Genomic DNA, 27,083 nt, shown 5'->3' on the forward strand with positions numbered 1-27,083 from the left:
GAGCCCCTACGTGGGTTCCAGCCACTAACGGTTAGCAGCTGAGCATTTACCACAAGGGTTCCTCTTTAATGTAGGATAATCTTAATGAGATATTAGGTTGGTGATTGGGGTAGGAGATAGTATACATATAGACGGTTTTTGAGTTTGATAATCGTGAGCACTAACAATTATTGAATATTTACTAAATAAATGCCAGACACAGTTCCAAGTGCCATACATGTATTAACTCTTTGATTATGATTTCTATTTTACAAAAAAAAAAAAAAAATGGGGAACTGGAATATAGAGATGCTAAGTATCTTGCCCAAGGTCACATAGTTACTAAATAGTAGTCAGGATTCAAACCCAAGTAGGTTTGCTGGAGAGTCTAGGCCCTAAGCCAAATAAGGGACTTGGTAATATTCCTGGAAAGTCTTGGTGAGAGCCCCATATCCATGTAGCCAGCTTCTGAAATGCTGTACACTGCTTTGCGAGTTACCACACTGAGGAAAGCTAGTGGTGTGCCAGTTCACTAAATAATTGAGGAATGTCAGGCTTTGTAGTTTGGGAGCAAAGCGTACATACTGCACTTTCAGAATGAAGAACGCTGCAGTGCTGACCACAATGCACACTTGGCCGAGTGCCTGGACTATGACTGATTGCATCAGTCCGTAATGATAGAGATTATAGTGCAGAGGTGTTCAAAGCAACCCTCATCTAGCTTTTCAGCAACATTGTATTGGCACTGCTTTAATGCGTTATATCCGGACTGCTATAAAAATTAAATTTATTGCTTATAATCACAATATGCAAATAATTATCACCCTCAGGATTAATAAAAGGCTTGCAATATTTCGGAAACCCTGGTGGCATAGTGGTTAAGAGCTACAGCTGCTAACTAAAAGGTCGGCAATTCAAATCCACCAGGCGCTCCTTGGAAACCCTATGGGGCAGTTCTACTCTGTCCTTTAGGGTCGCTATGAGTTGGAATCGACTCAACGGCAGCAGGTTTAGTTTGGCTTTTGGTTTTGCAATATCTCAATGTCGGCCCATGCCATCATATCTTGACTGGATTATGAGTGTGTACAAACTGCAACCCCTCTTTGAAAGGGACAAAATATGACGTTTACCTTTAGATAATCCGTTCGTTTCAAAGAGACACTTTTTCCTAAAATCAAATAATATTCAAGTAATGAGAACAAACCTGAAACCACTTACTTTCCTCAAATTTGAGGAAAAGATAAAATTTAATTCTTTCTCTTCTTGCTACCTTCACGGACCTCACACCCATTTTGATAACCCTTCTAACACCCTCTCTTACAATTCCTTGGCCTCATCTGTCCCTAACATCCCCATCTCCACTATCCACCAACTACCACAGCTTCAGACTCAGCATCACCCGACCCTACTCCTCACCAAGTTCGTGAATCCTGAAATCCCTCTCTATGCTCCCGCCTCCCCGTGCTGCTACTTGCACAATTGCCTGCATTCTTCACCCTCAACATGATCTCTTATCTATTAATCCTTTCTGATTCTCCCTATCCCGGTCCCCCAGCTCCTCACACACCACTGTTCTCTCTGGGTCTTCAGTCCTGCTACTTCCTCCTGCAGCAATCCTTTTCCACAAAGCAACATGTGCCACCCCAGTAGCCAGTATACTCCACTTCTATTATTGCAGTTAACACCTGGAACTCTATTATCATTATTTGTTTATAGGTCTATCTTTTCTACAAGTCTCCTTGAAGGCCATGAGTTAGTCAATCCTGTATCTGCCACGCTCGGCATGGTGCTTGACACAATGCAGGCACTCGATAAATGTTTGGCAGATGGCTGACTGAATAAGTGGGATGGGTATATGACTAAGTAAATGGCTTTCTTTTTCCCATCCATACTACAGCTTTTCAAGATTTACAACACACAAAATGTTGCTATTGCCATGAGAGCGAACAAAATTATCGGAGTCATCATAAGCACTGTAATGGTAGGAATCAATCAGAATTTTACACAGCGTTTCAGGTGCAAATGTATTTACTTTACATCATGGTCCGTCTGCTCCAGAAATGTTATGTGCAAGTTCTGAGTCCCACACTTCAAGAACATTATGACGGGGCTAAGAAAGATCCAGACAACTCCACTACAGTGACTGGTATCATGAAAACCCTTTAAGTGAGGAGAGGTGAAAAAACAGGGGCCCTTGTCTGCGAGCTCCATGAGGACAGAACCCATTTCTGTCTTGTCACAGCTTCAAGCATAGTATCTGGCACCTTGCATACACGGGCTCTCACACATATTATTGGGTGAATGACCTCCTCCCAGGATTGTTGGGAGGATCAAGTGACTAATGGCCATGGGAGTATTCTGTGGACCATCAAGGGTGTCACAAGTGTTACTCTTGTAGTCACTACTTCATATCATGTGTTCCATTCGCTCTGCAAATGTTTATCAGGTGCCTACTATGTGCCAGGCACTGTTCTAGGTTCTAGAGATTCAACAATGTACAAGACAAAATCTCTGCCCTTGTGGAGCTTGCATTCTAGCATGGGAGGCAGACAGTAATCAAGCTACCAAACAAAGACATGATAAAATTCCAGGTAGTGATAGATGCCGTGAGCAGAAATAAAGCAAGGGTAAGTGTACAGGGAATGATGGAGGAGAGGGCATTCTTGCCAAGCTGGTCAGTAAGGGCTTTGTTGAGACAGTATTTGCACAGAGGTCTGAATTAAGTGAGGAAATGAGACACTCAAACATTGGTGAAGAGTTCTAAACCAAAAAGGCAGCAGCAGGTGCAAAGGCCCTAAGGTGGGAACATTCTTAGCTTTTGGGGGAACACCAAGGAGGTTGGCATGGCAAGGCCAGGGCCAGTTAAGGGAAGAACAGAGTAGGCAATGATGAATATAGATTTTGTGGGGCCTGAAGCTTATAAAATTTGTAGGGAGGAGTCCTCTTAAGAAAAAAATTTCAAATATGAATAAAATTAGATACCGGGCTTGAAATGGTCTTATAAGAAAGGAGTCCTGAAGATTAAAATCATTTCATTTTACTGTGAAACAGCTGCTGGTAGTAAAAGAGAGAAAGGCTGACCATATCATACAGCACCTTGTATGCCATGGCTAGGACCTAGAATTTCATTTTAAGGGTGATGGGAAGCCACTGGAGGGCTTTGAGCAGGAGTCTGGGGTGATCTTATTTATGTTCTACAAAGATCACTCTGGCACTGTGTGAAGACTAGTAGAGACAAGTGTGGACTGAGGTCTCAGGGAGACCAACTAAAAAACTATTGTAGGAATCCTGGAGCAAGGTGATGGTGCCAGGGTGGTAGCAGGAAATGATAAGAAGCATTTGAATTTGGGATGTATTTTAAAAGTAGACCCAAAAGGATTTGCTTAAGTATTAATGTCAGATAGGAGAAAAACAGTTGAGTCAGGATAATTTGGAGACTTTCCATTTGAGCATCTACCCATTCCCATTACTGTCAAGTAGATTCCAACTCACAGCAATCCTACAGGACAGGGTAGAACTGCCCCCATAGGGTTTCCAGGGCTGAAATCTTTGCAGAAACAGACAGCCACATCTTTCTCCTGTGGAGTGGCTGGTGGATTTGAACAGCCAGCCTTTCAGTTAGCAGTCACCCACTTTATCATTTCACCATTGGAATTGCCTGTAACGTAGGTGGAGGAGAGCAGATGAGGGGAAAATCAAGACACAGCAAAAAGGCAGGGCATGTGAGTGCATTAACCAGGGATAGATGCAGTTAATGACTCCTTGGGTGGTGCAAGCATTTAAGTGCTGGGCTACTAACTGAAAGTGATGGTTCTAACCTATCCAGAGGCACCTTGGAAGAAAGACCTGAAAGGTCGCAGCCATGAAAACCTTAGCAAGCATAGTGCTGCTCTGAAACACGCGGGGTTACCATGAGCTGGAATCAACTTGATGGCAACTGGGGCAGAATCATAAAGGATAGAAGCTCAAATGGCCACCTGTAGCCACTGGGTAAGAAGCCCTGGTGGTGCAGAGGTAAAGCACTCAGCCACTAACTGAAAGGTTGGCAATTCAAACCCACCAGCAGCTCTTCAGGAGAAAGACTTGGTGATCTGCTCCCATAAAGATTACAGCCTAGAAAACCACATGGCACAGTTCTACCCTGTCACATGGGGCCACTATGAGTTGGAATCAACTCAAACACAACTCACAACAACAACAACAGCCACTGGGTGGAACCTAACTTCTAGCCCTTCCAGGCCATTTCCCTCTGGGCCTCAGTGGTTCGTAGGACCAGCGAGTGTTGCATTTCCTAGGAGTGACTGTGACCCCCAGGGCTCTGGTAGAAGCCACTCCAGTGGCAGCCCCAGCCTTATCTTTATGCATGTGAATCGCACCAGCACCTTGCACAGTGATGAGGACCAAGTGTGCCACCTACTGAATTATGGCATGAATGAATGAGTCCATGAATAAAAAACAAATCACTCTTTCACACATCATGGCTCTTCAAGGCCTCACTAGAATCCATTTATTGAAATCTGCTATCAAGTGAGAATTTAGAAAGCATGAAGTAGAGTTTCCACTAATGATTATTTTTAAAAAATGGCAACAGAGGACCTCTGGTTTCCATAGACCAGAAGCACTTTTACTTAAAAACAAACAAATGCAAAAGGCACTCTGCCCTCACACAAAGCACCAATAAAGGAGGCGGGGCCAAGATCATAGACTAGACAGATGCTTCCAGCCAGCCCTCTTTACAACAAAGACCAGAAAAAACAAGCGAAACGAGTATATTTATGACAAGCTGGGAGCCCTGAGCATCAAAGGCAAGCTTAGAAAATGAACTGAGGGGCAGGGAGACAAAAAGACCATTCAGAAGCAAAGAGGAGTTACCAGAACTGAATTGCGGGGAGCCCTCCAGCACCATTCTGGGAGCAGCAGTGGTGGACTGGTACTAGCATTCGGCCACAGTTTCCTCAGGGAGAAGCAGCCAGCCACACAGCCTGCTCACACCTCTGGAACCAGAGAAGTACAGTGCTCTCGGCAAAAGCTAAGTATTTGCATATATTTTACTGTGCTCCCTGCCCCCAAGCCGGCTTCAGCGGCTGAATTCTCTGGGCCTGAGATAGACCCTGTTGAGCACCTGGAGCCATCCTCCCAGCCTTGAAGAAGGAAAAAATTTGCAATTGGGGGAAAGATAATTTGTCAGCTCTACTAACTGGGGGAGCTCAGGACAGAAGCAGCTCCTGTCCAGGCATAAACTGTCCATGAACTTTGAGTACCTTTCCCCTCTGCATGGACCTGTGTGGGCCTATTTCAGGAGAATAGGCCCTTGTTGGCAGACTACAACTGTTTCAGCTGTGCAGTGGAGAGGTGGATGTTTGATGTTTGACATTGCTTTGCCTATTAAACAGGGTCCTCACCTACCCACATCAGGGGCCTAAGGACTGGTGGCTCCACTCACGTCACCCAGCCACCCACGACAGGGATCCAAGGATAACTGGTACCTCCCAGTCCTTACAACCAAAAACATGGTCCATCTGCAGAACCGGCCTACCTGTACACTTTAAGAAACAGGGACACACTTTCCTCAGAGACACATGGGGTATGATTCTCAGCCTTCTGCCTTGTTCAGAACTTGACCCCCTGCTGCAACCAAATACCGGTACCTACACCAATCACCATTGCCCCTCTAAGACTGTAGACAGAGCCTGTACCACACACTTGATGATCAGCTACATGGGCACCTGAGCTAAATTCATACAAGAAAAGTGAATAAACTTCTAGACTGATATACCTGATAACAGCTCTAGCCAGCTGGGGACAGGACACCAGAGCTCCAAAGGCGAAAACAATCAAGCTAGTTCACTCAAGCAACCCATCTGGGCATGTCAAAACAAAACAAAGCAACGAGCTATGACACAGTAAGCAAGCATAAAATAAACTAATACAATAACTTATAGATGGCTCAGAGACAACAGTCAATATCAAGTCGCATAAAGAAACAGACCGTGATTGCCCCAATAAGCTCTCAAAACAAAGAATCAAGGGATCTTCTACATGAAAGTGCATTCCTGGAATTACCAGAGGCAGAATACAAAAGATTAATATACAGAACCCTTCAAGACATCAGGAAGGAAATGAGGCAATATGCAGAACAAGCCCAGGAACACACAGATAAAGCAACTGAAGAAATTAAAAAGATTATTCAGAAACATAATGAAAAATGTAATAAGCTGGAAAAATCCATAGACAGACAGCAATCAGAAATTCAGAAGATTGACAATAAAATTACAGAAGTAGATGATTCAGTAGAAAGTCAGAAGAGCAGAATTGAGCAAGTGGAAGGGAGAATTTCTGAACTTGAAGATAAATCACTTGGCACTAATATATTTGAAGAAAAATCAGATAAAAGAACTTAAGAAAATGAACAAACCTTAAGAATCATGTGGGGCTCTATTAAGAGAAATAACCTACGAGTGATTGAAGTACCAGAACAGGGAGGGATAACAGAAAATACAGACAGAGTTGTTGAAGATTTGTTGGCAGAAAACTTTCCTGATATTGTGAAAGATGAGACGATATCTATCCAAGATGCTCATCGAACTCCACATAAGGTAGATGTTAAAAGAAAGTCACCAAGACATATTATAATCAAACTTGCCAAAACCAAAGATAGAAAATTTTAAGAGCAGCTAGAGATAAACAAAAAGTCATGTACAAAGGAGAGTCAATAAGAAGAAACTTGGACTACTTGGCAGAAACCATGCAGGCAAGAAGGCAATGGGATATCTTACTGAAAAAAATTGAAGGAAAAAAATTGCCAGCCAAGAATCATATACACAGCAAAACCATCTCTTAAATATGAAGGTGAAATTAGGACATTTCTAGATAAACAGAAGTTTAGGGAATTTGTAAAAACTACAAGAAATACTAAAGGGAGTTCTTTGGTTAGAAAATCAATAATATCAGGCATCAACCCAAGACTAGAACACTGGGCAGAGCAATCAGAAGTCAACCCAGACAGGGAAATCCAAAAAACACCAAAGCAAGATATAAAAAAAAAAAAAAAAAACTCAAAACAGGGAAACAGTGATGTTATCATGCAAAAGAAGACAACATTAAAACAATAAAGAGGGACTAAGAAATGTAGTCATAGATCTTCCATATGGAGAGGAAGATGAGACGACACAAAGAAATAAAAGTTAGATTTAAATTTAGAAAAATAGGGGTAAATAAACAAGGTAACCACAAAGGAGACAAACTATCCTACACATCAAAATAAAATACAAGAAAAAAATAGAGACTCAGCAGAAACAAAATCAATAACAATGAATATGAGGAAATGACAATATATAAAGATAATCTACTCAGCACAAAAAATTAAGTGGGAAAAAGAAACTGTCAACAACACACAAAAAAAGATATCAAAATGATAGCACTAAACTCATACCTATCCATAACTGCGGTGAACATAACAGGACTAAATGCACCAATAAAGAGACAGAGAGTGGCAGAATGGATAAAAAAACATGATTCGTCTATATGCTGCCTACAAGAGGCACACCTTAGACTTAGAGACACAAATAAAAACTCAAAGGATGGAAATAAATATACCAAGCAAACAGAAATCAAAAAAGAGCAGGAGTGACAATATTAATTTCTGAAAAAATAGACTTTAAAGTTAAATCCATCATAAAGGATAAGGAAGGACCCTATATAATGATTAAAGGGACAATACCAAGAAGATATAACTGTATACAATATTTATGCACCAAATGACAGGGCTGCAAGATACATAAGACAAACTCTATCTGCACTGAAAAGTGAGATAAACAGCTCCACAATAATAGTAGCAGACTTCAACACACCACTTTCGGTGAAGGACAGGATATCCAGAAAGAAGTTCAATAAAGACACGGAAGATCTAAATGCCACAATGAACCAACTTGACCTCACAGACACATACAGACCACTCCACCCAACAGCAACCAAGTATACTTTCTTTTCTAGTGCACATAGAACATTCTCTAGAATAGACCACATATTAGGTCATAAAGCAAGCCTTAGCAGAATCCAAAACATTGAAATATTACAAAGCATCTTCTCGGACCATAAGGCCATAAAAGTGGAAATCAATGACAGAAAAAGCAGGGAGAAGAAATCAAACATTTGGAAACTGAACAATACCCTGCTTAAAAAAGACTGGATTACAGAAGACATTAAGGATGGGATAAAGAAATTCATAGATTTCAATGAGAATGAAAACACTTCCTATCAGAATCTTTGGGGCATAGCAAAAGCAGTGCTCAGAGATCAATTAATATGAATAAAGGCACACATACAAAAAAAAGAAAGGGCCAAAATCAAAGAATTATCCCTACAACTTGAACACATAGAAAGAGAGCAACAAAAGAAACCCTTAGGCACCAGAAGAAAACAAATCATAAAAACTGGAGCAGAATTAAATAGAAAACAGAAAAACAATTGAAAGAATTAACAAGACCAATAGCTCGTTCTTTGAAAAACTCAACAAAATTGATAAACCATTGGCCAAACTGACAAAAGAAAAACAGGAGAGGAAGCAAATAACCCAAATAAGAAATGAGATGGGCAATATTACAACAGACCCAACTGAAATTAAAAGAATCATATCAGATTACTATGAAAAATTGTACTCTAACAAATTTGAAAACCTAGAAGAAATGGATGAATTCCTAGAAACACACTACCTACCTAAACTAACACAAACAGAGGTCGAACAACTAAATAGACCCATGACGAAAGAAGAGATTGAAAAGGTAATCAAAAAGCTCCCAACGAAAAAAGCCCTAGCCCATAGGGCTTTACTGCAGAGTTCTACCAACCTTTCAGAGAAGAGTTAACACCACTACTACTAAAGGCATTCAGAGCATCGAAAAGGATGCAATACTCCCAAACTCATTCTATGAAGCCAGCATATCCCTGATATCAAAACCAGTGAAAGACGACACTAAAAAAGAAAATTACAGACCTATATCCCTCATGAACTTAGATGCACATATCCTCAACAAAATTCTAGTCAACAGAATTCAACAACATATCAAAAAAATAATTCACCATGACTAAGTGGGATTCATAACAAGCATGCAGGGATGGTTCAACATTAGAAAAACAATGTAATCCATCATATAAATAAAACAAAAGACAAGAATCACATGATTTTATTTGATGCAGAAAAGGCATTTGACAAAGTTCAACGCCAATTCATGACAAAAACTCTTAGCAAAATAGGAATAGAAGCAAAATTCCTCAACATAATAAAGGGCATTTATACAAGCCAATAGCCAACATCATCCTAAGTGGAGAGAGCCTGAAAGCATTCCCATTGAGATCGGGAACTAGACAAGGATGCCCTTTATCACTGCTCTTATTCAACATTGTGCTGGAGATCCTAGCCAGAGCAATTACACTAGATAAAGAAATAAAGTCATCCAGATTGGCAAGGAAGAAGTAAAATTACCTCTATTTGCAGATGACATGATCTTATACACAGAAAACCCTAAGGAATCCTCCAGAAAACTACTGAAACTAATAGAAGAGTTCAGAAGAGTATCGGGATACAAGATAAACATACAAAAATCAGTTGGATTCCTCTACACCAACAAAAAGGACATCAAAGGGGAAATCGCTAAATCAATGCCATTTATGCTAGCCCCCAAGAAGATAAAATACTTAGGAATAAATCTTACCGGGGTGTTAAAGGCTTATACAAAGAAAATTACAAAACACTTCTGCAAGAAACCAAAAGAGACCTATGTAAGTGGAAAAACATACCTTGCTCATGGATAGGAAGACTTAACATTATAAAAATGTCTATTCTACCAAAAGCCATCTATAGATTTAATTCAATTCCATTCCAAATCCCAATGACATTCTTTAGTGAGATGGAGAAACAAATCACCAACTTCATATGGAAGGGAAAGAGGCCCCGGGTATGTAAAGTATTACTGAAAAAGAAGAACAAAGTGGGAGGCCTCACTCTACCTGCTTTTAGAACTTATTATGCTGCCACAGTAGTCAAAACAGCCTGGTACTGGTACAACAACAAATACATGGACCAATGGAACAGAATTGAGAATCCAGACATAAATCCATCCACATATGAGCAGCTGATATTTGACAAAGGCCTCAAAACAGTTAAATGGCGAAAAGACAGCCTGTTTAATAAATGGTGCTGGCATAACTGGATATCCATCTGCAAAAACGTGAAACAAGACCATACCTCACTCCATGCACAAAAACGAGCTCAAAATGGATCGAAGACCTAAATATAAAACCTAAAACGATAAAGTTCATGGAAGAAAAAATAGGGACAATGTTAGGAGCCCTAACACATGGCATAAACAGTATACAAAGCATTTCTAACAATACAGAAGAGAAACTAGATAACTGGGAGCTCCTAAAAATCAAACACCTATGTTCATCCAAAGACTTCACCAAAAGAGTAAAAAGATTACCTACAGACTGGGGAAAAGTTTTTAGCTATGACATTTCCAATCAGCACCTGATCTCTAAAATCTACATGATACTGCAAAAACTCAACTACAAAAAGACAAATAACCCAGTTAAAAAATGGGCAAAAGATATGAACAGACACTTCACTAAAGAAGACACTCAGGTAGGTAACAGATACATGAGGAAATGATCACAATCATTAGCCATTAGAGAAATGCAAATCAAAACTACCATGAGATTCCATCTCACTCCAACAAGGCTGGCATTAACCCAAAAAACACAAAACAATAAATCTTGGAGAGGCTGTGGAGAGATTGGAACACTCATACACTGCTGGTGGGAATGTAAAATGGTACGACCACTTTGGAAATTGATTTGGCGCTTCCTTAAAAAGCTAGAAATAGAACTATCATACAATCCAGCAATCCCACTCCTTGGAATATATCCTTGAGAAATAAGAGCCTTTACACAAACAGATATATGCACACCCATGTTCATTGCAGCACTGTTTACAATAGCAAAAAGATGGAAGCAACCAAGGTGTCCATCAACGGATGAATGGATAAATAAATCATGGTATATTCACACAGTGGAATACTGCGCATCGATAAAGAACAGCGAGGAATCTGTGAAACATCTCCCGACATGGAGGAATCTGGAAGGCATTATGCTGAGTGAAATTAGTCAGTTGCAAAAGGACAAATATTGTATAAGACCACTATTATAAGAACTTGAGAAATAGTTTAAACAGAGAAGAAAATATTCTTTAATGGTTACGAGATTGGGGGAGGGAGGAAGGGTGGGAGAGGAGTATTCACTAATTAGATAGTAGATAAGAACTACTTTAGGTGAAGGGAAAGACAACACACAATACAGGAGAGATCAGCACAACTGGACTAAACCAAAAACAAAGAAGTCTCCTGAATAAACTGAATGCTTCGAAGGCCAGCATAGCAGGGGCAGGGGTTTGGGGACCATGGTTTCAGGAGACATCTAAGTCAACTGGCATAATAAAATCTATTAAGAAAACATTCTGCACCCCACTCTGAAGAGTGGCATCTGGGGTCTTAAATGCTAGCAAGCAGCCATCTAAGATGCGTCAATGAGTCTCAACCCACCTGGATCAAAGGAGAATGAAGAACACCAAGGACACAAGGTAATTATGAGCCCAAGAGACAGAAGGGGCCACATGAACGGGAGACTACATCATCCTGAGACCAGAAGAACTAGATGGTGCCTGGCCACAACCGACGACTGCCCACAGAGAACACAACAGAGAATCCCTGAGGGAGCAGGAGAGCAGGGGGATGCAGACCCCAAATTCTCACAAAAAGACCAGACTTAATGGTCTGACTGAGGCTAGAAATACCCCAGTGGTCATGGCCCCCAGACCTCTGTTGGCCCAAGTCAGGAACCATTCCCGAAGCCAACTCTTCAGACATGGATTGGACTGGACAATGGGTTGGAGAGGGATGCTGGTGAGGAGTGAGTTTCTTGGATCAGGTGGACACTTGAGACTTTGTTGGCATCTCCTGCTTGGAGGGGAGATGAGAGGGTGGAGGGGGTTAAGAAGCTGACAAAATGGTCATGAAAAGAGAGAGTAGAAGGAGGGAGCGGGCTGTCTCATTGTGGGGGGAGTAACTGGGAGTATGTAGTAAGGTGTATATAAGTTTTTGTGTGAGAGACTGACTTGATTTGTAAACTTTCACTTAAAACGCAATAAAAATTTTATTTTAAAAATCACCAATAAAATCTTAAGAAAGAAAAAAAATTATGTTTTACTAAGAATGGTTTACATTGTCCACATACATACTGGACATAAAAAAAAAAGTCATGATAAAATAGCAGCACCTTTGTTAGATTAAGTGATTTTAAAAAAAGACACAAATAAACATGATATAGAATATCGTGTTCAACAGCATTACTTACATTCCCTCAGCAAAGCAGTATTAGTCACTGGCTATCCTCAGGGATGTGAAAAGAGCCTGGTTATGTTGAACTGGACTTTGAAGTGACATTTATTCAAATAGCAATCTGCTTTCCTATCAATATCTTATGTCTTTGTTTCCGGATCCTTTCTTGCCGTTGTGGAATCCCCACTCCTCCAGGGCTGCTATGAACTGATTTCTGGGCCAATGGACCGACATGCCTGGGGCGTTGCCTGGTTTGGATTTGCCATTCTCTGCTGGACCGTGAGTATCTCTGGCACATGTTTTATCTCTGAGAGGAAGGTGATAAGGAGATACCTCGAGATTCCATTGGTTACCTCGACCACAATAGAAGGCCTAGAAACAAAACCTCAGACCTAGGTTAGTCAGGAAACTTCTTAAAAAGCACTGGATTTTCATGGGGTTGGAGGTGAATTTCTTCACTGAGGGAAAGGGTGTGTCCTAGCAACCATGCCCTTCTTAGGGCTGACTGGGATGCAATTGCCTTTAGGGGGCTGGCGAGCCTCTTTCCCTCACCCAGGCCTCTTACTGAGGCCTAGTCCATCAATTCAGAACAATTAGGTATCAAAGACTGGAGTGATCTAGATGCCTCCTGCCTAACCTTAATCTGCCTACCAGTTGCCACCCAGTTGATTCCAGCTCATGACGACCCCCCATGTGTCACAGTAGAACTGTATTCCAGAGGTTTTCAATGGCTGATTTTTCCAGAAGTAGATCACCAGGCCAATGCACTTCTGGGTGGACTCAAACCTCCAGGCTTTCAGTTAGCAGCCTAGCGTGTTAACCTTTCGTACTAATCTACCAATTTACTTATCTGCCTAACTTCTCCCAAACAGCTGCCTCCTCAAGTCTCAGCTTCTCCTATTGCCTGCTTTATCAAAAACACCTGCAGCAAGAGGTCAGCACCAAAAACCAGAAACAGAACCCACTGCCGTCCAGTCGATTCCAACTCATAGCATCCTAATAGGACAGAGCAGAAGTGCCCCTTAGGGTTTCCAAAGAGCGCCTGGTGGATTCGAATTGCCAATCTTTTGGTTAGCAGCCAAGCTCTCAACCACTGTGGTTCTCAATGCTGGCTGCACATTAAAAGCTCCTGGGGAGCTTAAAAAAAAAGCACCCCTGGACTCCACCCTCAGATATTCTGATTCAGCTCATCAGGAGGTAGAATCCAGGCTTTTTTTTTTTTTTTCCAGATGTTTCGCGTTTGCAGTCAGTGTTGAGAACCATTGCACTAGGGCAACAATCCCAAACTTTTTGGTTTCAGAACCCCTTTACACTCTTAAAAATTACTGAGGACTCTGGAAAGCTTTTGTTTATAAGGGCTATAAACTACCGGCATTGTTTAACATTTTTGCAAGTCTCCTCAATGTCTGCCTTAATAGAAGATAGCTGGATTCTCATATCTGCTTCTTCATTCAATTTGTTGTAATATGTTGCTTAGATTGAAGCATTTGAAGAAAATCCATATTTACACAGATATGTAGTTGAAAAAGAGCCCTGGTGGCGCAGTGATTACAGCTACAGCTGCTAACCAAAAGGTTGGCAGTTCAAATCCACCAGCCACTCCTTGGAGACCCTAGAAGACAGTTCTACTCTGTCCTATAGCATCACTGTGAGTTGGAATTGACTTGGTGACACCAGGTTTGGTTTGGTTTTTCGGCAGTTAAAAAAGACAGGAGTGTTTTAGTACTTCATGGAGAGGTAATTGTGTTTTTATTTGATTGGATGCAATATTTAATATGTCAACATACTACTTGTACTCTGTTACATTGAAATTCATTGATTTGTCTTGCACTTTGCATGAATCTTTTACCCATGAATGAGTCTATAGCATCATGCCTTGGTCGTTTAGAAAAATATTGGTTCACTGTTACACAGCTCCTCCAAATCTTGACAGATGTCTTTATATAACACCAAAAACTCACTTATATTGATATCACCACATCAGGAAAGACCTTAATCATGAGTACGCTATCAAGCTCATGGTGACAGAGTACGTTTTCAAAGTGCACTCAAGAGTCAACATTTAATAAAATTAATAAGTTTTACTGCTTCATTGAGCACAATGACAAGTAAAACCAGCTTTTCCTTTTTTAACTGCAAGTGCATCGGAGTGAAGAATACAGTGACTACTGATACAGTTTACTGCCTCTACCTTGATTCTTGCTAAGATGCCCACAGTTTTACCTACCACTTCTTCTGTATCTTCAGTGAATAAGGCAAATAAAATCTTAACATGATTATGAAAGTAGGGATCCCTATTATGACATTGGAAACCCTGGCAGCGTAGTGGTTAAATGCTACAACTGCTAACCAAGAGGTCGGCAGTTCGAATCCGCCAGACGCTCTTTGGAAACTCTATCGGGCAGTTCTACTCTGTCCTTATAGAGTCGCTATGAGTCAGAATCGACTCGATGGCAGTGGGTTTGGTTTTTGGTTTATTATGACATTGGAAACCCTGGCGGTATAGTGGTTAAGTGCTACAGCTGCTAAACAAAGAGTCAGCAGTTTGAATCCACCAGGTGCTCCCTGGAAACTCTATGGGGCAGCCCTACTCTGTCCTATAGGATCGCTATGAGTCAGAATCCACTCGACAGCAGTGGGTTGGGTTTGGTTATTATGACATTGGAGCCCCGATAGCACAGTGGTTAAGAGCTACGGCTGCTACCAAAAGCTTGTCAGTTGGAATCCACCAGCCGCTCCTTGGAAACCCTATGGGGCAGTTCTACTCTGTCCTATACAGCTGCTATGAGTCAGAATCGACTCAATGGCAATAAGTTTTGGGTTTATTATGACATCAGGGACTCCTGAAAGGGCCTCCCAGTTGTCTGTGCACCACACTTTGAGAAATGCTGGGTTAAGAAGGAAGAGGAAGGAAGGAAGAGAAAATCAACTCCTTTTAGAGGGCTTTTATGATTGCTGGTGGTGCGGTGGTTAAGAGTCTGGCTGCTAACCAAAAGAGCTACAGCTGCTTCCAAAAGGTTGTCGGTTCAAATCCACCAGCCACTCCTTGGAAACCTTATGGGGCAGTTCTACTTTGTCCTAATAGGGTCTCTATGAGTTGGAATCAACTAGATGGTAATGAGTTTGGTTTTTGTTTTTCGAGTTTATGATCCCTCAGCCCACCCTCTTAGGAACTCCCGTAAGTGGTGCTTTGGGGCGGGCTGGACTCAATGTTACCTCTGCCCCCGTAATTTGCTTAAGTCAAGGTTACTTTCAAAATCCAGCGTCACCTAAGCCTGAGTGAGCCTAACACCATTTTTCCCCTAAGTGTGAGATATTTCTAAAGCAATTTTTTTTTTCATTTTTCTCCTAGTTTTGGGTTCTCCTGGGTGCCATGTTCTACTGGAGCAGAATTGAATATTGAGGATGACGTGTCACCCCGACCCTCCTTCCCCCAGGGACTCTGGATCTGGTGCTGGAACCAGCTCTGTCCTGATGTGCCACATCTGTGCTCCACAGTAACACGTGCGTTTCTCACTCAAATGCCGAGTCAGATGCTACGGAGTTCTTTGAGGTTCTCAGGCTCCTGCAGTGCTCACGATCAGTGTTTTTCATCCTGATCTGGGTTCTGCCAACATGTTTGTAGACTCTAGGAGAGGGAGAATTTAGAAAGTGGATAATAGATAATAACTACTTCCATCCTGCCTGTTTATTTTTAATTTGGAGGGAAGAGCAGGTAGACACTCAAAAGAACCTTTGTTAGCACAACAAGCTAAGTCTCTCTTTGGATAGCATATCAGCCTGTGTTCTCACTGTTTTCTCAAAGAAGCCTCCAAAGGCTTTCATTTGTCCCAGTATCGTCTGAGCAAGACAACCAGGGAAAAGGTTGCTGGCACACGCTTTTTGCCTTGTGTTCTATGGTGGCTCTTATTTGGGAGATTCTTTTAATGCCTCCTTCAGATCCTTTTACTTTGGATCCAGCACAATGCCTGATCATGAGTCAACAATGGTTGGAATTTCCTCTCAAACCTTGCAGAGTGACATGTGTTCAGTAACCTCAATTTTCCCATTAATTACAAGTATGTGGACTCTTGGGGGACAAAGCTGGGGCCTGTTATGTATTCATTCAGTGTTTTCTCTGAATTGTCTCAACTTGAAACACCTTTCAAACGGGAGAAGCAAGTCAGCTATTAGAATGGGTGATTTATGGTAATTTTTGTTTACTGTCAAAATATTTCTCTTCTGAACTACGTTTCCAGTTGTGATCCTGGAGGAAGTTCCCATAACTCAACGTTTGTTTGTCTAGTCTTATAAATAAAGAGAACTTTAAAATATTTTCACCTCCGTTTGTCTTTATCTTTGCCACAGTTGGTCATACATGAGTCCAAAAAAATGGGTTTTCCAATACAAGAGCCTATTAGGCTCATGGGAATTAAAGTTTAAGAGATGAAAAAATGCATATACTGGGTGTGGTTTCCTGCTGGATACCGGATAACACTGCTGTACAGTTAAATAGTTGAAGCTTCTATGCTTACTTTTATTTTTTGCTCCTGTTACACGTACCATGGAGTGCCAGAAGAACAAACAAATCTGTCTCCGAGGAAGTACAACCAGAATGCTCCTTAGACGGGAGGATGGCAAGACTTTGTCTTACATATTTTGGACATGCTATCAGGAGGGACCAGTCCTTGGAGAAGGACATCATGCTTGATAAAGTAGAGGGTCAGTGAAAAAAGAGGAAGATCCTCAACAAGATGGATTGACACAGTGGCTGCAACAATGGGCTCAAACATGGCAACGATTGTGAGGATGGTACAGGACCAGGCAGTGTTTCGTTCTGTTGTGCGTAATGTTGCTATGATTCAGAACCGACTTGACGGCACCTAACAATAACAAGAACACTTACCATAAAGTGGTGACGGAGCCACTGCCCATCAAATCTTTTTCCTCTTACACTTTGAAGCAACGGAAGCATCTCTGACTCCAAACTCCAAACTGTATCCCCTATAAAGAAGCTCCCCCTATCTCTTTGGGGTTCTCTGCCCAGCAGACTCAGACACAGGGAACATCTCCCACCCCTCGCTCCCCACTAGGTTCCCATGTGTTAGGATGACCACTGTGGCAGGGGAGGGATGAGAGGGCGCAGAGGGCATGCCTCTCCTGTGCACTTGGTGGTAAAGCTGGGCAGGAGCCTGATCCCTGATCCCTAGGCTAGGGGGCCAAAACTCATGTCCTGAGAGGACAGAACCAGTGTGGCCCTCCCCAACCTCACCTTGTCCCTCCAAGATAGGAGCTAGGGTATCACCCTCACAAAAGATAAATGGCACCTGCCCTTGGTCTTTTAGGAGAGGAGGGCAGGAGACAAGAAGGAACTTGCCCTTGGCAAAGCTTTCAAGCAGCCACTCTCCTGCCTCATTCTCTGTACTCTCTCTTGATTTCTGGTACTTCTTTCTTCCATCACTAACTAGGTTTTCCAATGCCCTTATTCTGTTCATGGACTGAGCAATCCTGCCTCAGGCCCACTTCTACGTTCCCTTCCAGGGCTTCATGCTCCAAAACTCTCTAGAGATGCAAAGCTCCATTCTCTTTGTGACTTGATCTCAGTAGGTTAAGGGAAAGCCTTTTTGTAAACTAATCCATAATAAGATGTGACTAACAACTAATCCTCTCCCCCACACACACACTTAGTCTTCTCTGTTGATTTTTCCTTGATAACTGAGATTGATCACTAGTTTGTAGAATCCTACACAGCAATGGGAGCAAGAAAGATGGGGCAAGATGGCCCACCTACTGCTCCTTAAATCTTACCACCTGCCTTCCCTACCAAGAAGTCACTAGGAAGGGAAAGGACTTTGAGTTAACCACCACTCCCTGAGTCCTCTCCAGCCAGCTTCCTACCTGGAACCACATCCTCATCCTTCATAAAAGAGGGAGCAAATTCCACTATAAATGGAGGTGGGCTCTATTCTTCTCTAAGCCAAACAAGACAGGTAACCCAGGTATGCACCCTGTCCCAAAATAAACCCATTGCCGTTGAGTCGATTCCAACTCACAGCAACCCTATAGGACAGAGTAGAACTGCTCCACAGGGTTTCCAAGACTGTAAATCTTTATAGAAGCACACTGCCACGTCTTTCTCCCAGAGAGCGGCTGGTGAGTTCAAACTGCTGACCTTTTGGTTAGCAGCCTAGCACTTAACCACTGTGCCACCAAAGCTCCTTATTCACCATGTCCAGGGCCTCAAAACTTGGGAAGGACATACCTTTCAGCTGAGAAAGAACCTAGGCGATGAGCTCCCCACATAGTCCAGCCACCCCGGACCCCTGAGCTTACTGATACAGAGGTCTTTATTTTAACTCAGGGCAGTTTCCGTTCTGCCAGGTTTCTACCTCCATCTCCCTCCACCTTCCCCAGAGGCCTGGCCTTCTCATCTTCCTTTTGTCTCCTGGGACTGGAAGTGGGTCCCCCGGTGAGTCCTGGGCCCCAAGCCACTGTCAGGGTGAGGCCCAGGCCCAGCCTCACCAAAACCACTTCCAGCCCCAGCAGACCAGGGAAGGGGCAGGGGAATGGGGGAAAGCTTGGCTCTGGGGAGTTGGCTGGTTGCTGGGCTCCAGAAACAGGCCCAGACAAAACCATCTTGTGAGCCTCCCCTCTCCTCCAACAGTCATGCCTGCTTGTCAGGTGGGCAAAGAACGAGTGGATGTCAGGCTAATGAGTTTTATTTGATTGCAACACCAGACATGTCATCACGCTCTCTCAGTTGGTGGTATCCCTTCCCAGGTTGCCACTCAGGCTCCTGACAGGCTGTTTACACTTCTCGTTAGAAAGCCCACTGCTCATCCCTGCCGTTATATTTGTCAGCCGTGTAGCATTTTCCCCCCCTACATCAGGTGAAATAAACAGGAGCTGCTCCTATTTTAAGCCGCAGATCTGGTACTTTCTGGCTACCTATGAGGAAGAGGAGAAATAGTGATAGTCATGTGAATTTTAAAATATCTCTAATCTCCACTCAATCTCCCTCCCCTACTAAGCTGGTTTTTCATTTCTATTGACTAAACACTTTCCTTTCTTCTATATCCAATATTTCCTCTAATTTCTCTTCCCTGCTTCACCTCACCGAAATCCTATCAGTGAGACTAAATCAAAGATGAAGTCCACAGAAGGGTAGTTAGTTGTAGGCTCTTGAGTTTGCGTCCATCACGTGCCACATTTTAATCAAAAGACTCTAGTGGTCACATCCAATGAGGAGCTCCAAAAATTGAAGAAGACACCAGTGCTCAGAACTGCGTAACTTCCAGACCCTTCTCCAACCAACTCCCCTTAACTCACAACATGCACACATCTTTGAAGGAGACCAATAGCCAAATCAGTCCTGAGTTAAAGAGAAATGGTGCTGTCAGGGCCTATTTTGAAGTTGTCTCTACCCCAAGTTTCTCTTGAAAAAGAGAAAAACATTCAGGAGCTGGCCTTGCACTCACACTAGGTCACATTCTCCTACTAAACATAAACAATCTCACAGAAGACCAGCCTCAGTTAAGGTCACTCTGAGACCGTGATAAAATGAGACAACACTGCAAAGCCACATTACAATTTTGCCTAAGCACACACAAAAACAAGGGCACTGTGCCACCTAGAAAACACCAGAGGCCCTTCTCTTGGCCAAAATGAGTGACTCCAACTTCTTTACAGCTTAATCCTCGTGCTAGTCTATAGATGAGATTTTTTGAGATACCTAATCACAGAATTGCCCGATTTTGGAGCCTCCAGTCCAGAACTTCCTTAGATCCTCCCTGAATCACCCAGCCAAGGCCCAAAACCTATAGCAGGGTATTTCCAACACCCTTTTACTGAGATCCTGGTGGTTCCCCATGGTGTGTGTTCTTTGATACAATGAGTCATAAACCAATCTTATTTAACTACAGGTATGGTCCTGGTGGCCTTTGGCTGAAGGGCATTGGTGCTCTCCAAATAACCATCTTCCTCTGCCCGTCTTTACTTTTTCTCTTTGTCTATTTGTTGGTTTTTTCTTACTTGTTACCACGGACTGTTAATAACATGAGCTTTGGAGCCAGATACCTGGCTCCAGACCCCGGCTCTGCCTGATTGTGGCGAGTCATTTCACCTCTTCAGGAGAAGCCTGCTTCAGGAAAATAGGTCTGTCCTCACACAGGACTGGGAAGATTCAGAAAAGTATGTAAAATGTGAATTTGAGTGGCTAACAAAAGTGTGAGTGACACCCAACAGGAAGCTGGTATCTTCAGTCTGGACTCTGATTGGTCCGTCATCCTAGGAACACATAAACAAAGGCCAAGTTGCTTCAATTTATTGCAATAAACTTGGCGACCAAATATATTGCGGCAACTATTTACTGGCCACTGAACATTGGCTATGACTAATTGCTTTTCTGTGAAATTGCTATTCAATACTGGAAGAAAGGACCGGGGCTGTCAAGACAATTGGTACATCTCAAATTCTGAGTATTATTTCAAGAAGTCCTAGCTTCAAATGAGATTTCTGCCCTCACAGGGAAATTTCATAATCTCCTGTAAATGTGATATTCGGGGAGGGGGGGTAGGCAGTTCCCCTTCTGTATTCATTTTCTGGGCTGCTGTAACAAAACACCACCAACTAGGTAGCTTATAACAACAGAAATTTATTCTTTCAAAGTTCTAGCGGCTAGGAGTCTGAAATCAAAGCCTCAGCGGGGACAGGCTCTGTCTGAAGGCCCTAGGAGAAGATCCTTTCTTACTTCTTCCTAGATTTGGGTGGTTCCCGGCAATCCTTGGCGTTCCTTACTTTGTAGATGCATCGCTCCAATCTCTGCCTCCATCTTCACGTGACTGTCTTCCCTTTGCATGTGTGTGTGTCTGTGTCTCTTTTTTATAAGGACACCGCTTACATTGGATTAGGGCCCACCTGGTGGTGTACTGGTTAAGTGCTATGGCTGCTAACCAAAGGGTCGGCGGTTCAAATCCACCAGGCACTCCTTGGAAACTCTATGGGGCAGTTTTACTCTGTCCTATAGGGTCGCTATGAGTCAGAATCGACTCAACGTCACTGGGTTTGGTTTGGTGCTTTGGACTCCAGTATGGGAGCCCTAGTGGCACAGTGGTTAAGAGCTTGGCTGTTAACCAAAAGTTCAGCAGTTCAAATCTACCAGCCACCCCTTGGAAACCCTGTGGGGCACTTCTACTTTGCCGTATAGGGTCACTGAATCGGAATCGACTCTATGGCAATGGGTTTCATTTATATAAAGTCAAAGGAGCCCTGGTAGCATAGTGGTTAAGCACTCATCTGCTATTAGAAAGGTCAGCAGTTCAAACCTATCAGCTGCTCCATGGAAGAAAGATGTGGCAGTCTGCTTCCATAAGGATTACAGCCTTGGAAACCCTATGGTGCAGTTCTACTCTTCCCTACAAGGTTGCTAAGAGTTAGAGTTGGATCAATGGCAACAGGTTTATATATTTATACAGTGTGATTGCTCCATAGGATTTTCTTGACTATAATCTTTCTGGAAGACTACCAGATATTTTTTTAGTGGCCCTACTAGGTGGATTCCAACCATCGACCTTTAGGTTAGTAATCGAAGGCAAGCCATTTGTGCCACTGATGAGTCAGAATTGACTCCACAGCAAGGGGCTTTGTTTTTTGGTGTGTGTATATATATACATGTTTGTATGTATGTGTGTGTGTGTGTATACACCCCATGCGTCTGTCAGTCTGTTGTACTGTGGGGACTTGCATGTTGCTATGAGGCTGGAAGCTATGTCACCAAATAACAGCAGTGTCACCCATCATGGACAGGTTTTAGCTGAGCTTCTAGACTAAGACAGGCTAGGAAGAAGGACTTGGTGGTCTACTTCTAAAAATAATTAGCCAGTGAAAATCTTATGAATATTAGTAGAACACTGTCTGATATAGTGCCGGAAGATGAGCCCCTCAGGTTGGAAGGCATTTGAAAGACAACTGGGGAAGAGGTGCCTCCTCAAAATAAAGTTGACCTTAATGACCTAGATGGAGTCAAGTTTTCGGGACCTTTATTTGGCATGACTCAAAATGAGAAGAAACAGCTGCAAATATCCATTAATAATCAGAACATGGAATGTATGAAGTATGAATCTAGGAAAACTGGAAACTGTCAAAAATGAAAAGGAATGCATAAACATCAATATGCTAGGCATTAGAGAGCTAAAAGGCACTGGTATTGGTCATTTTGAATCAGACAATCATATGGTCTACTACGCCAGGAACAACAACTTGAAGAGGAATGGCGTTGCAGTCATCATCAAAAAGAACATTTTAAAATCTATCCTGAAGTACAATGCTGTCAGTGATAGGATAATATCCATATGCCTACCAGGAAGACCAGTTAATATGGCTATTATTCAAATTTATGCACCTACCACTAAGGCCAAAGATGAAGAAATTGGAAGATTTTTACCAGCTTCTGCAGTCTGAAATTGATCGAACATGCAATCAGGATGCATTGATAATTACTAGTAATTGGAATGCAAAAGTTGGAAACAAAGAAGGATCAGTAGTTGGAAAATATGGCCTTGGTGATAGAAACAATGCTGGAGATCTCACGATAGAATTTTGCGATACCAACAACTTCTTCATTGCAAATACCTTTTTTCACCAACATAAATGGTAACTATATACACGTGGACCTTGATGGATGGGATACACAGGAATCAAATTGACTACATCTATGGAAAGAGACAATGGAAAAGCTCAACATCATCAGTCAGAACAAGGCCAGGGGCCAACTGCAGAACAGATCATCAATTGCTCATATACAAGTTCAAGTTGAAACAGGAGAAAATTAGAACAAGTCGACGAGAGCTGAAGTACAACCTTGAGTATTATCCCACCTGAATTTAGAGGCCAACTCAAGAAAAGATTTGACACATTGAACACTAGTGATCGAAGACCAGACGAGTTGTGGAATGACATCAAGGATATCAAACATGAAGAAAGGGGTCATTAAAAAGACAAGAAAGAAAGAAAAGGTCAAAATGGATGTCAGAATAGTCTCTGTAACTTGCTCTTGAAAGTCGAGTAACTAAAGCAAAAGGAAGACATGATGAAGTAAAAGAGTTGAACAGAAGATTTTAAAGGGCAACTCAAGAAGACAAGGTATTATAATGAAATGCGCAAAGACCTGGAGATAGAAAACCAAAAGGGAAGAACACGCTAGGCATTTGTTGAGCCGAAGGAACTGAAGGAAAAATTCAAACCTCAAGTTGCAATAGTGAAGGATTCTATGGGCAAAATACCGAACAACACAGGAAGCATCAAAAGAAGATGGAAGGAATACACAGAATCACTGTACCAAATGGAACTGGCCAATGTTCAACCATTTCAGGAGGGAGCATATGATCAGCAATCGATGGTACTGAAGGAAGAAGTCCAAGCTGCACTGAAGGCGCTGGCGAAAAACAAGGCTCTGGGAATAGACGGAATACCAACCAAGATGTTTCAACAAACAGATGCAGCGTTGGAAGTGCTCACTCATCTATGCCAAGAAATTTGGAAGAGCACAACATGGCCACTGACTGGAAGAGACCCATATTTATGCTTATTCCCAAGAAAGGTGATCCAACTGAATGCAGAAATTATCGAACAATATTATTAATATCACATGCAAGTAAACTTTTGCTAAAGACCACTCAAAAGCAACCACAGCAATATATTCACAGGGAACTCCCAGAAATTCAGGCTGGTTTCAGAAGAGGACGTGGAACCAGGGATATGATTGCTGATGTCAGACGGATCCCAGCTGAAAGCAGAGGATACCAGAAAGATGTTTATCTGTTTTATTGACTATGTAAAGGTATTGGACTGTGTGGGTCATAACATGAATAACATTGGGAAGAATGGGAATTTCAGAACACTAAGGAACCTGTACACAGATCAAGAGGCAGTCGTTTGAAGAGAACAAGGGGATGCTGTGTGGTTTAAAGTCAGGAAAGGTGAGCGTCAAGGTTGTATTCTTTCACCATATTTATTCAACCCATATGTTGAGTAACTAATCCGAGAAGCTGGACTATATGAAGAAGAATGGGGCATGAGGATTGGAGGAAGACTCATTAACAACCTGCGTTATGCAGATGACACAACCTTGCTTGCTGAAAGTGAAGAGGGCTTGAAGCACTTACTGATGAAGATCAAAAGCCACAGCCTTCAGTATGGATTATGCCCAACATAAAACAAAAATCCTCACAACTGGACCAATAAGCAACATCATGATAAACAGGGAAAAGATTTAAGTTGTCACAGATTTCATTCTACTTGGATCCACAATCAATACCCATGGAAGCTGCAGTCAAGAAATCAAATGACACATTGCATTGGGCAAATCTGCTGCAAAGGACCTCTTTAAAGTGTTGAAAAGCAAAGATGTCACCTTGAAGACTAAGGTACACCTAACCCAAGCCACAGTGTTTTCAATCATCTCATATGCATGCAAAAGCTGGACGATGAATAAGAAAGACCAAAGAACTGACACCTTTGAATTGTGGTGTTGGTGAAGAATGCTGAATACATCATGGACTGCCAGGAAAAGTAACAAATCTGTCTTAGAAGTACAACCAGAATGCTCCTTAGAAGTAAAGAACGGGAGACTATGTCTCACATACTTTGGACATGTTATCAGGAGGAGTAAGTCCCTGGAGAAGAACATCCTGCTTGGTAAAGTAGAGGGTCAGCAAAAAAAAAAGGAAGACCCTTAATGAGATGGACTCACACAATGGCTGCAACAATGGGCTCAAGCACAATGACTGTCAGTATGGTGCAGGACTGGGCAGTGGTTCGTTCTGCTGTACATAGGGTTGCTGTGAGTCAGAACCAACTCGATGGCAGCTAACAACAATATGTGTGTGTGTACATGTACTTGTACATGTACACACACACATACACACACACATACACACAAGGTTAATGCACTTGGTTGCTAACCAAAAGGTTGGTTACCCTGAGGCACCTAAGAAGAAAGGCCTGGCAATCTATTTCCAAAAATCAATCATTGAAAACCCTACGAAGCATAGTTCTGCTCTGATACGCATAGGGTCACCATGTGTTGGAACCAAAAGCAACTGGAGATATATATGATATGTATATATATGACTTGGGGAAAGTGGAGGTTTCAAGTCTGGCAGAAAATGTCTGTCACCACTCCCAAGAGGACATTCACAGAGCATTTGGGACGCCCAGGAAACCTGTCCCTTGGGCTTAAGTGAAAGTGAGGGGTCTAAAAGCAGAAAAAACAGGGAGGGAAGAAGTTTAGAAAAGAGGTCAGAGACCAGGTGAAAACGAAAAAGTACTTCTGAAGGCCCAGAAGATACCAAACTTCTCTAGGAGCTAGAACAGGGATAGAGATTCAGGAAAAATACCTCAGAGAATTAGAAAAAAAAAACGTGAATGCATTATGGCATAAATATCTTGAAATCAGACCTGCATTTCTGCCCGCCGCTGCTATTTACTAGCTGTGAGGTTGTCTATAAAAGTCACCCACCTCATCTGCCCTAGTTAGCTCAGGAGTAAGGAGGATCAATAAAGTGTGTGTAAAAACACTGCAGACTATAAAGCACTATAAAGATGTATGCTAGTGTGAGAAAAAAATCAATAAAAACTCTAAAGTAGCACACTCTGTGTTAGGTATTTGTGAACTCTTAAATAGTCTGTACTCAAATAATCCTTAGCAATTACAATAAGCCTATCCCAGAGGCTCCTTGGAAGAAAAGCCTGAAAATCTACTTCCAAAAAACCAGCCACTGAAAATCCTATGGCGTACACTTCTACTCTGACACACGTGTGGTCACGAGTTGGAATCAACTCGATGGCAACTGGTTTGGTTTTGGTTTTAACTGTCAATACAATATTCGAAAAGCTTGGCGGCTTTGTGGAAAATAAACTATGAAGAACACACAGAGCAGGGTTGGGGGACGCTCCATTCCTGAGACCAAATTCCCTGCCCGGCTGCCAAGGGAGGGCAGGGAAGATAGGAGCAACTAGCAAGCAGGCAGCACACCCCTCCGGTCACCATCACTGGGCCTTTGGCTCCCTGTGCAGGTAAGTTGGCCCAGGGTGGCATGACGGTCTTATAAAATTATCTTCCAAAAATAAAAACAAAGAAAAAAAATTATCTTCCACCTCAACAAGAAGTTTCATAATGAGTTATTTAAACAACTTGTTCATTATCTTGGTTATGATTACCCAAAGAAAAATAACAGTCATAGTCAAAAACACAGGGAGCATCCACAGGGCAGTAGCTGCATTTCGTTTCCATTGATAAGAAATTGGTTTGTCAAATATGGATCCTGGGGGGGGGCAAGATGGTGTAGTCAATGCTTCTTGTAGTCTCTCTTACAACAAAGACCTGAAAAAACAAGTAAATCAATTATACATAACAGTCTAGGAGCCCTGAACATCAAAGATGAAGTTGAGGGGTCAGACTGAGCAGCAGGGGGTGGGAGAGACAGTTCAGGAGAAGAGAGGATTTGCGCAAGGCTGGATAGGCCGGTTTACAAGGCTGAGGCAAGCAGTAGTGCTCGGGATGCATTTTCCACGTTGGGAGAGACCTAGCGGCGGAGAAGCTGCTCAGGCATCCAGAACTAGGGAGAAGTGGCGCTGAACCAGCGAACGGTAAGTACAAGTGCCTAACCTACTGTGTGGATCAAAAAACCCTTCCCCACCTTGGGAAGTACCTCTCCCTATTTACCTGCCCCCTCCCTG

The 27,083-nt window shown here is 42.4% G+C and overlaps 1 protein-coding gene across 1 annotated transcript in view; it reads left to right on the forward strand.

Annotated features, from left to right (window-relative positions):
• Positions 1-15,920, forward strand: part of UPK1B (uroplakin 1B) — a 29,093-nt gene extending 13,173 nt beyond the window's left edge. The window contains exons 6-7 of the mRNA XM_064284629.1: positions 12,564-12,647; positions 15,721-15,920. Coding sequence (XP_064140699.1) covers positions 12,564-12,647; positions 15,721-15,771 — 135 coding nt within the window. The 3' untranslated portion in view covers positions 15,772-15,920. The remainder of the gene's footprint in view (positions 1-12,563; positions 12,648-15,720) is intronic.
• Positions 15,921-27,083: the final 11,163 nt, after the last annotated feature.

The sequence above is a fragment of the Loxodonta africana genome, chromosome 1, assembly GCF_030014295.1.
Source record: "Loxodonta africana isolate mLoxAfr1 chromosome 1, mLoxAfr1.hap2, whole genome shotgun sequence".
Lineage (NCBI taxonomy): Eukaryota > Metazoa > Chordata > Mammalia > Proboscidea > Elephantidae > Loxodonta > Loxodonta africana.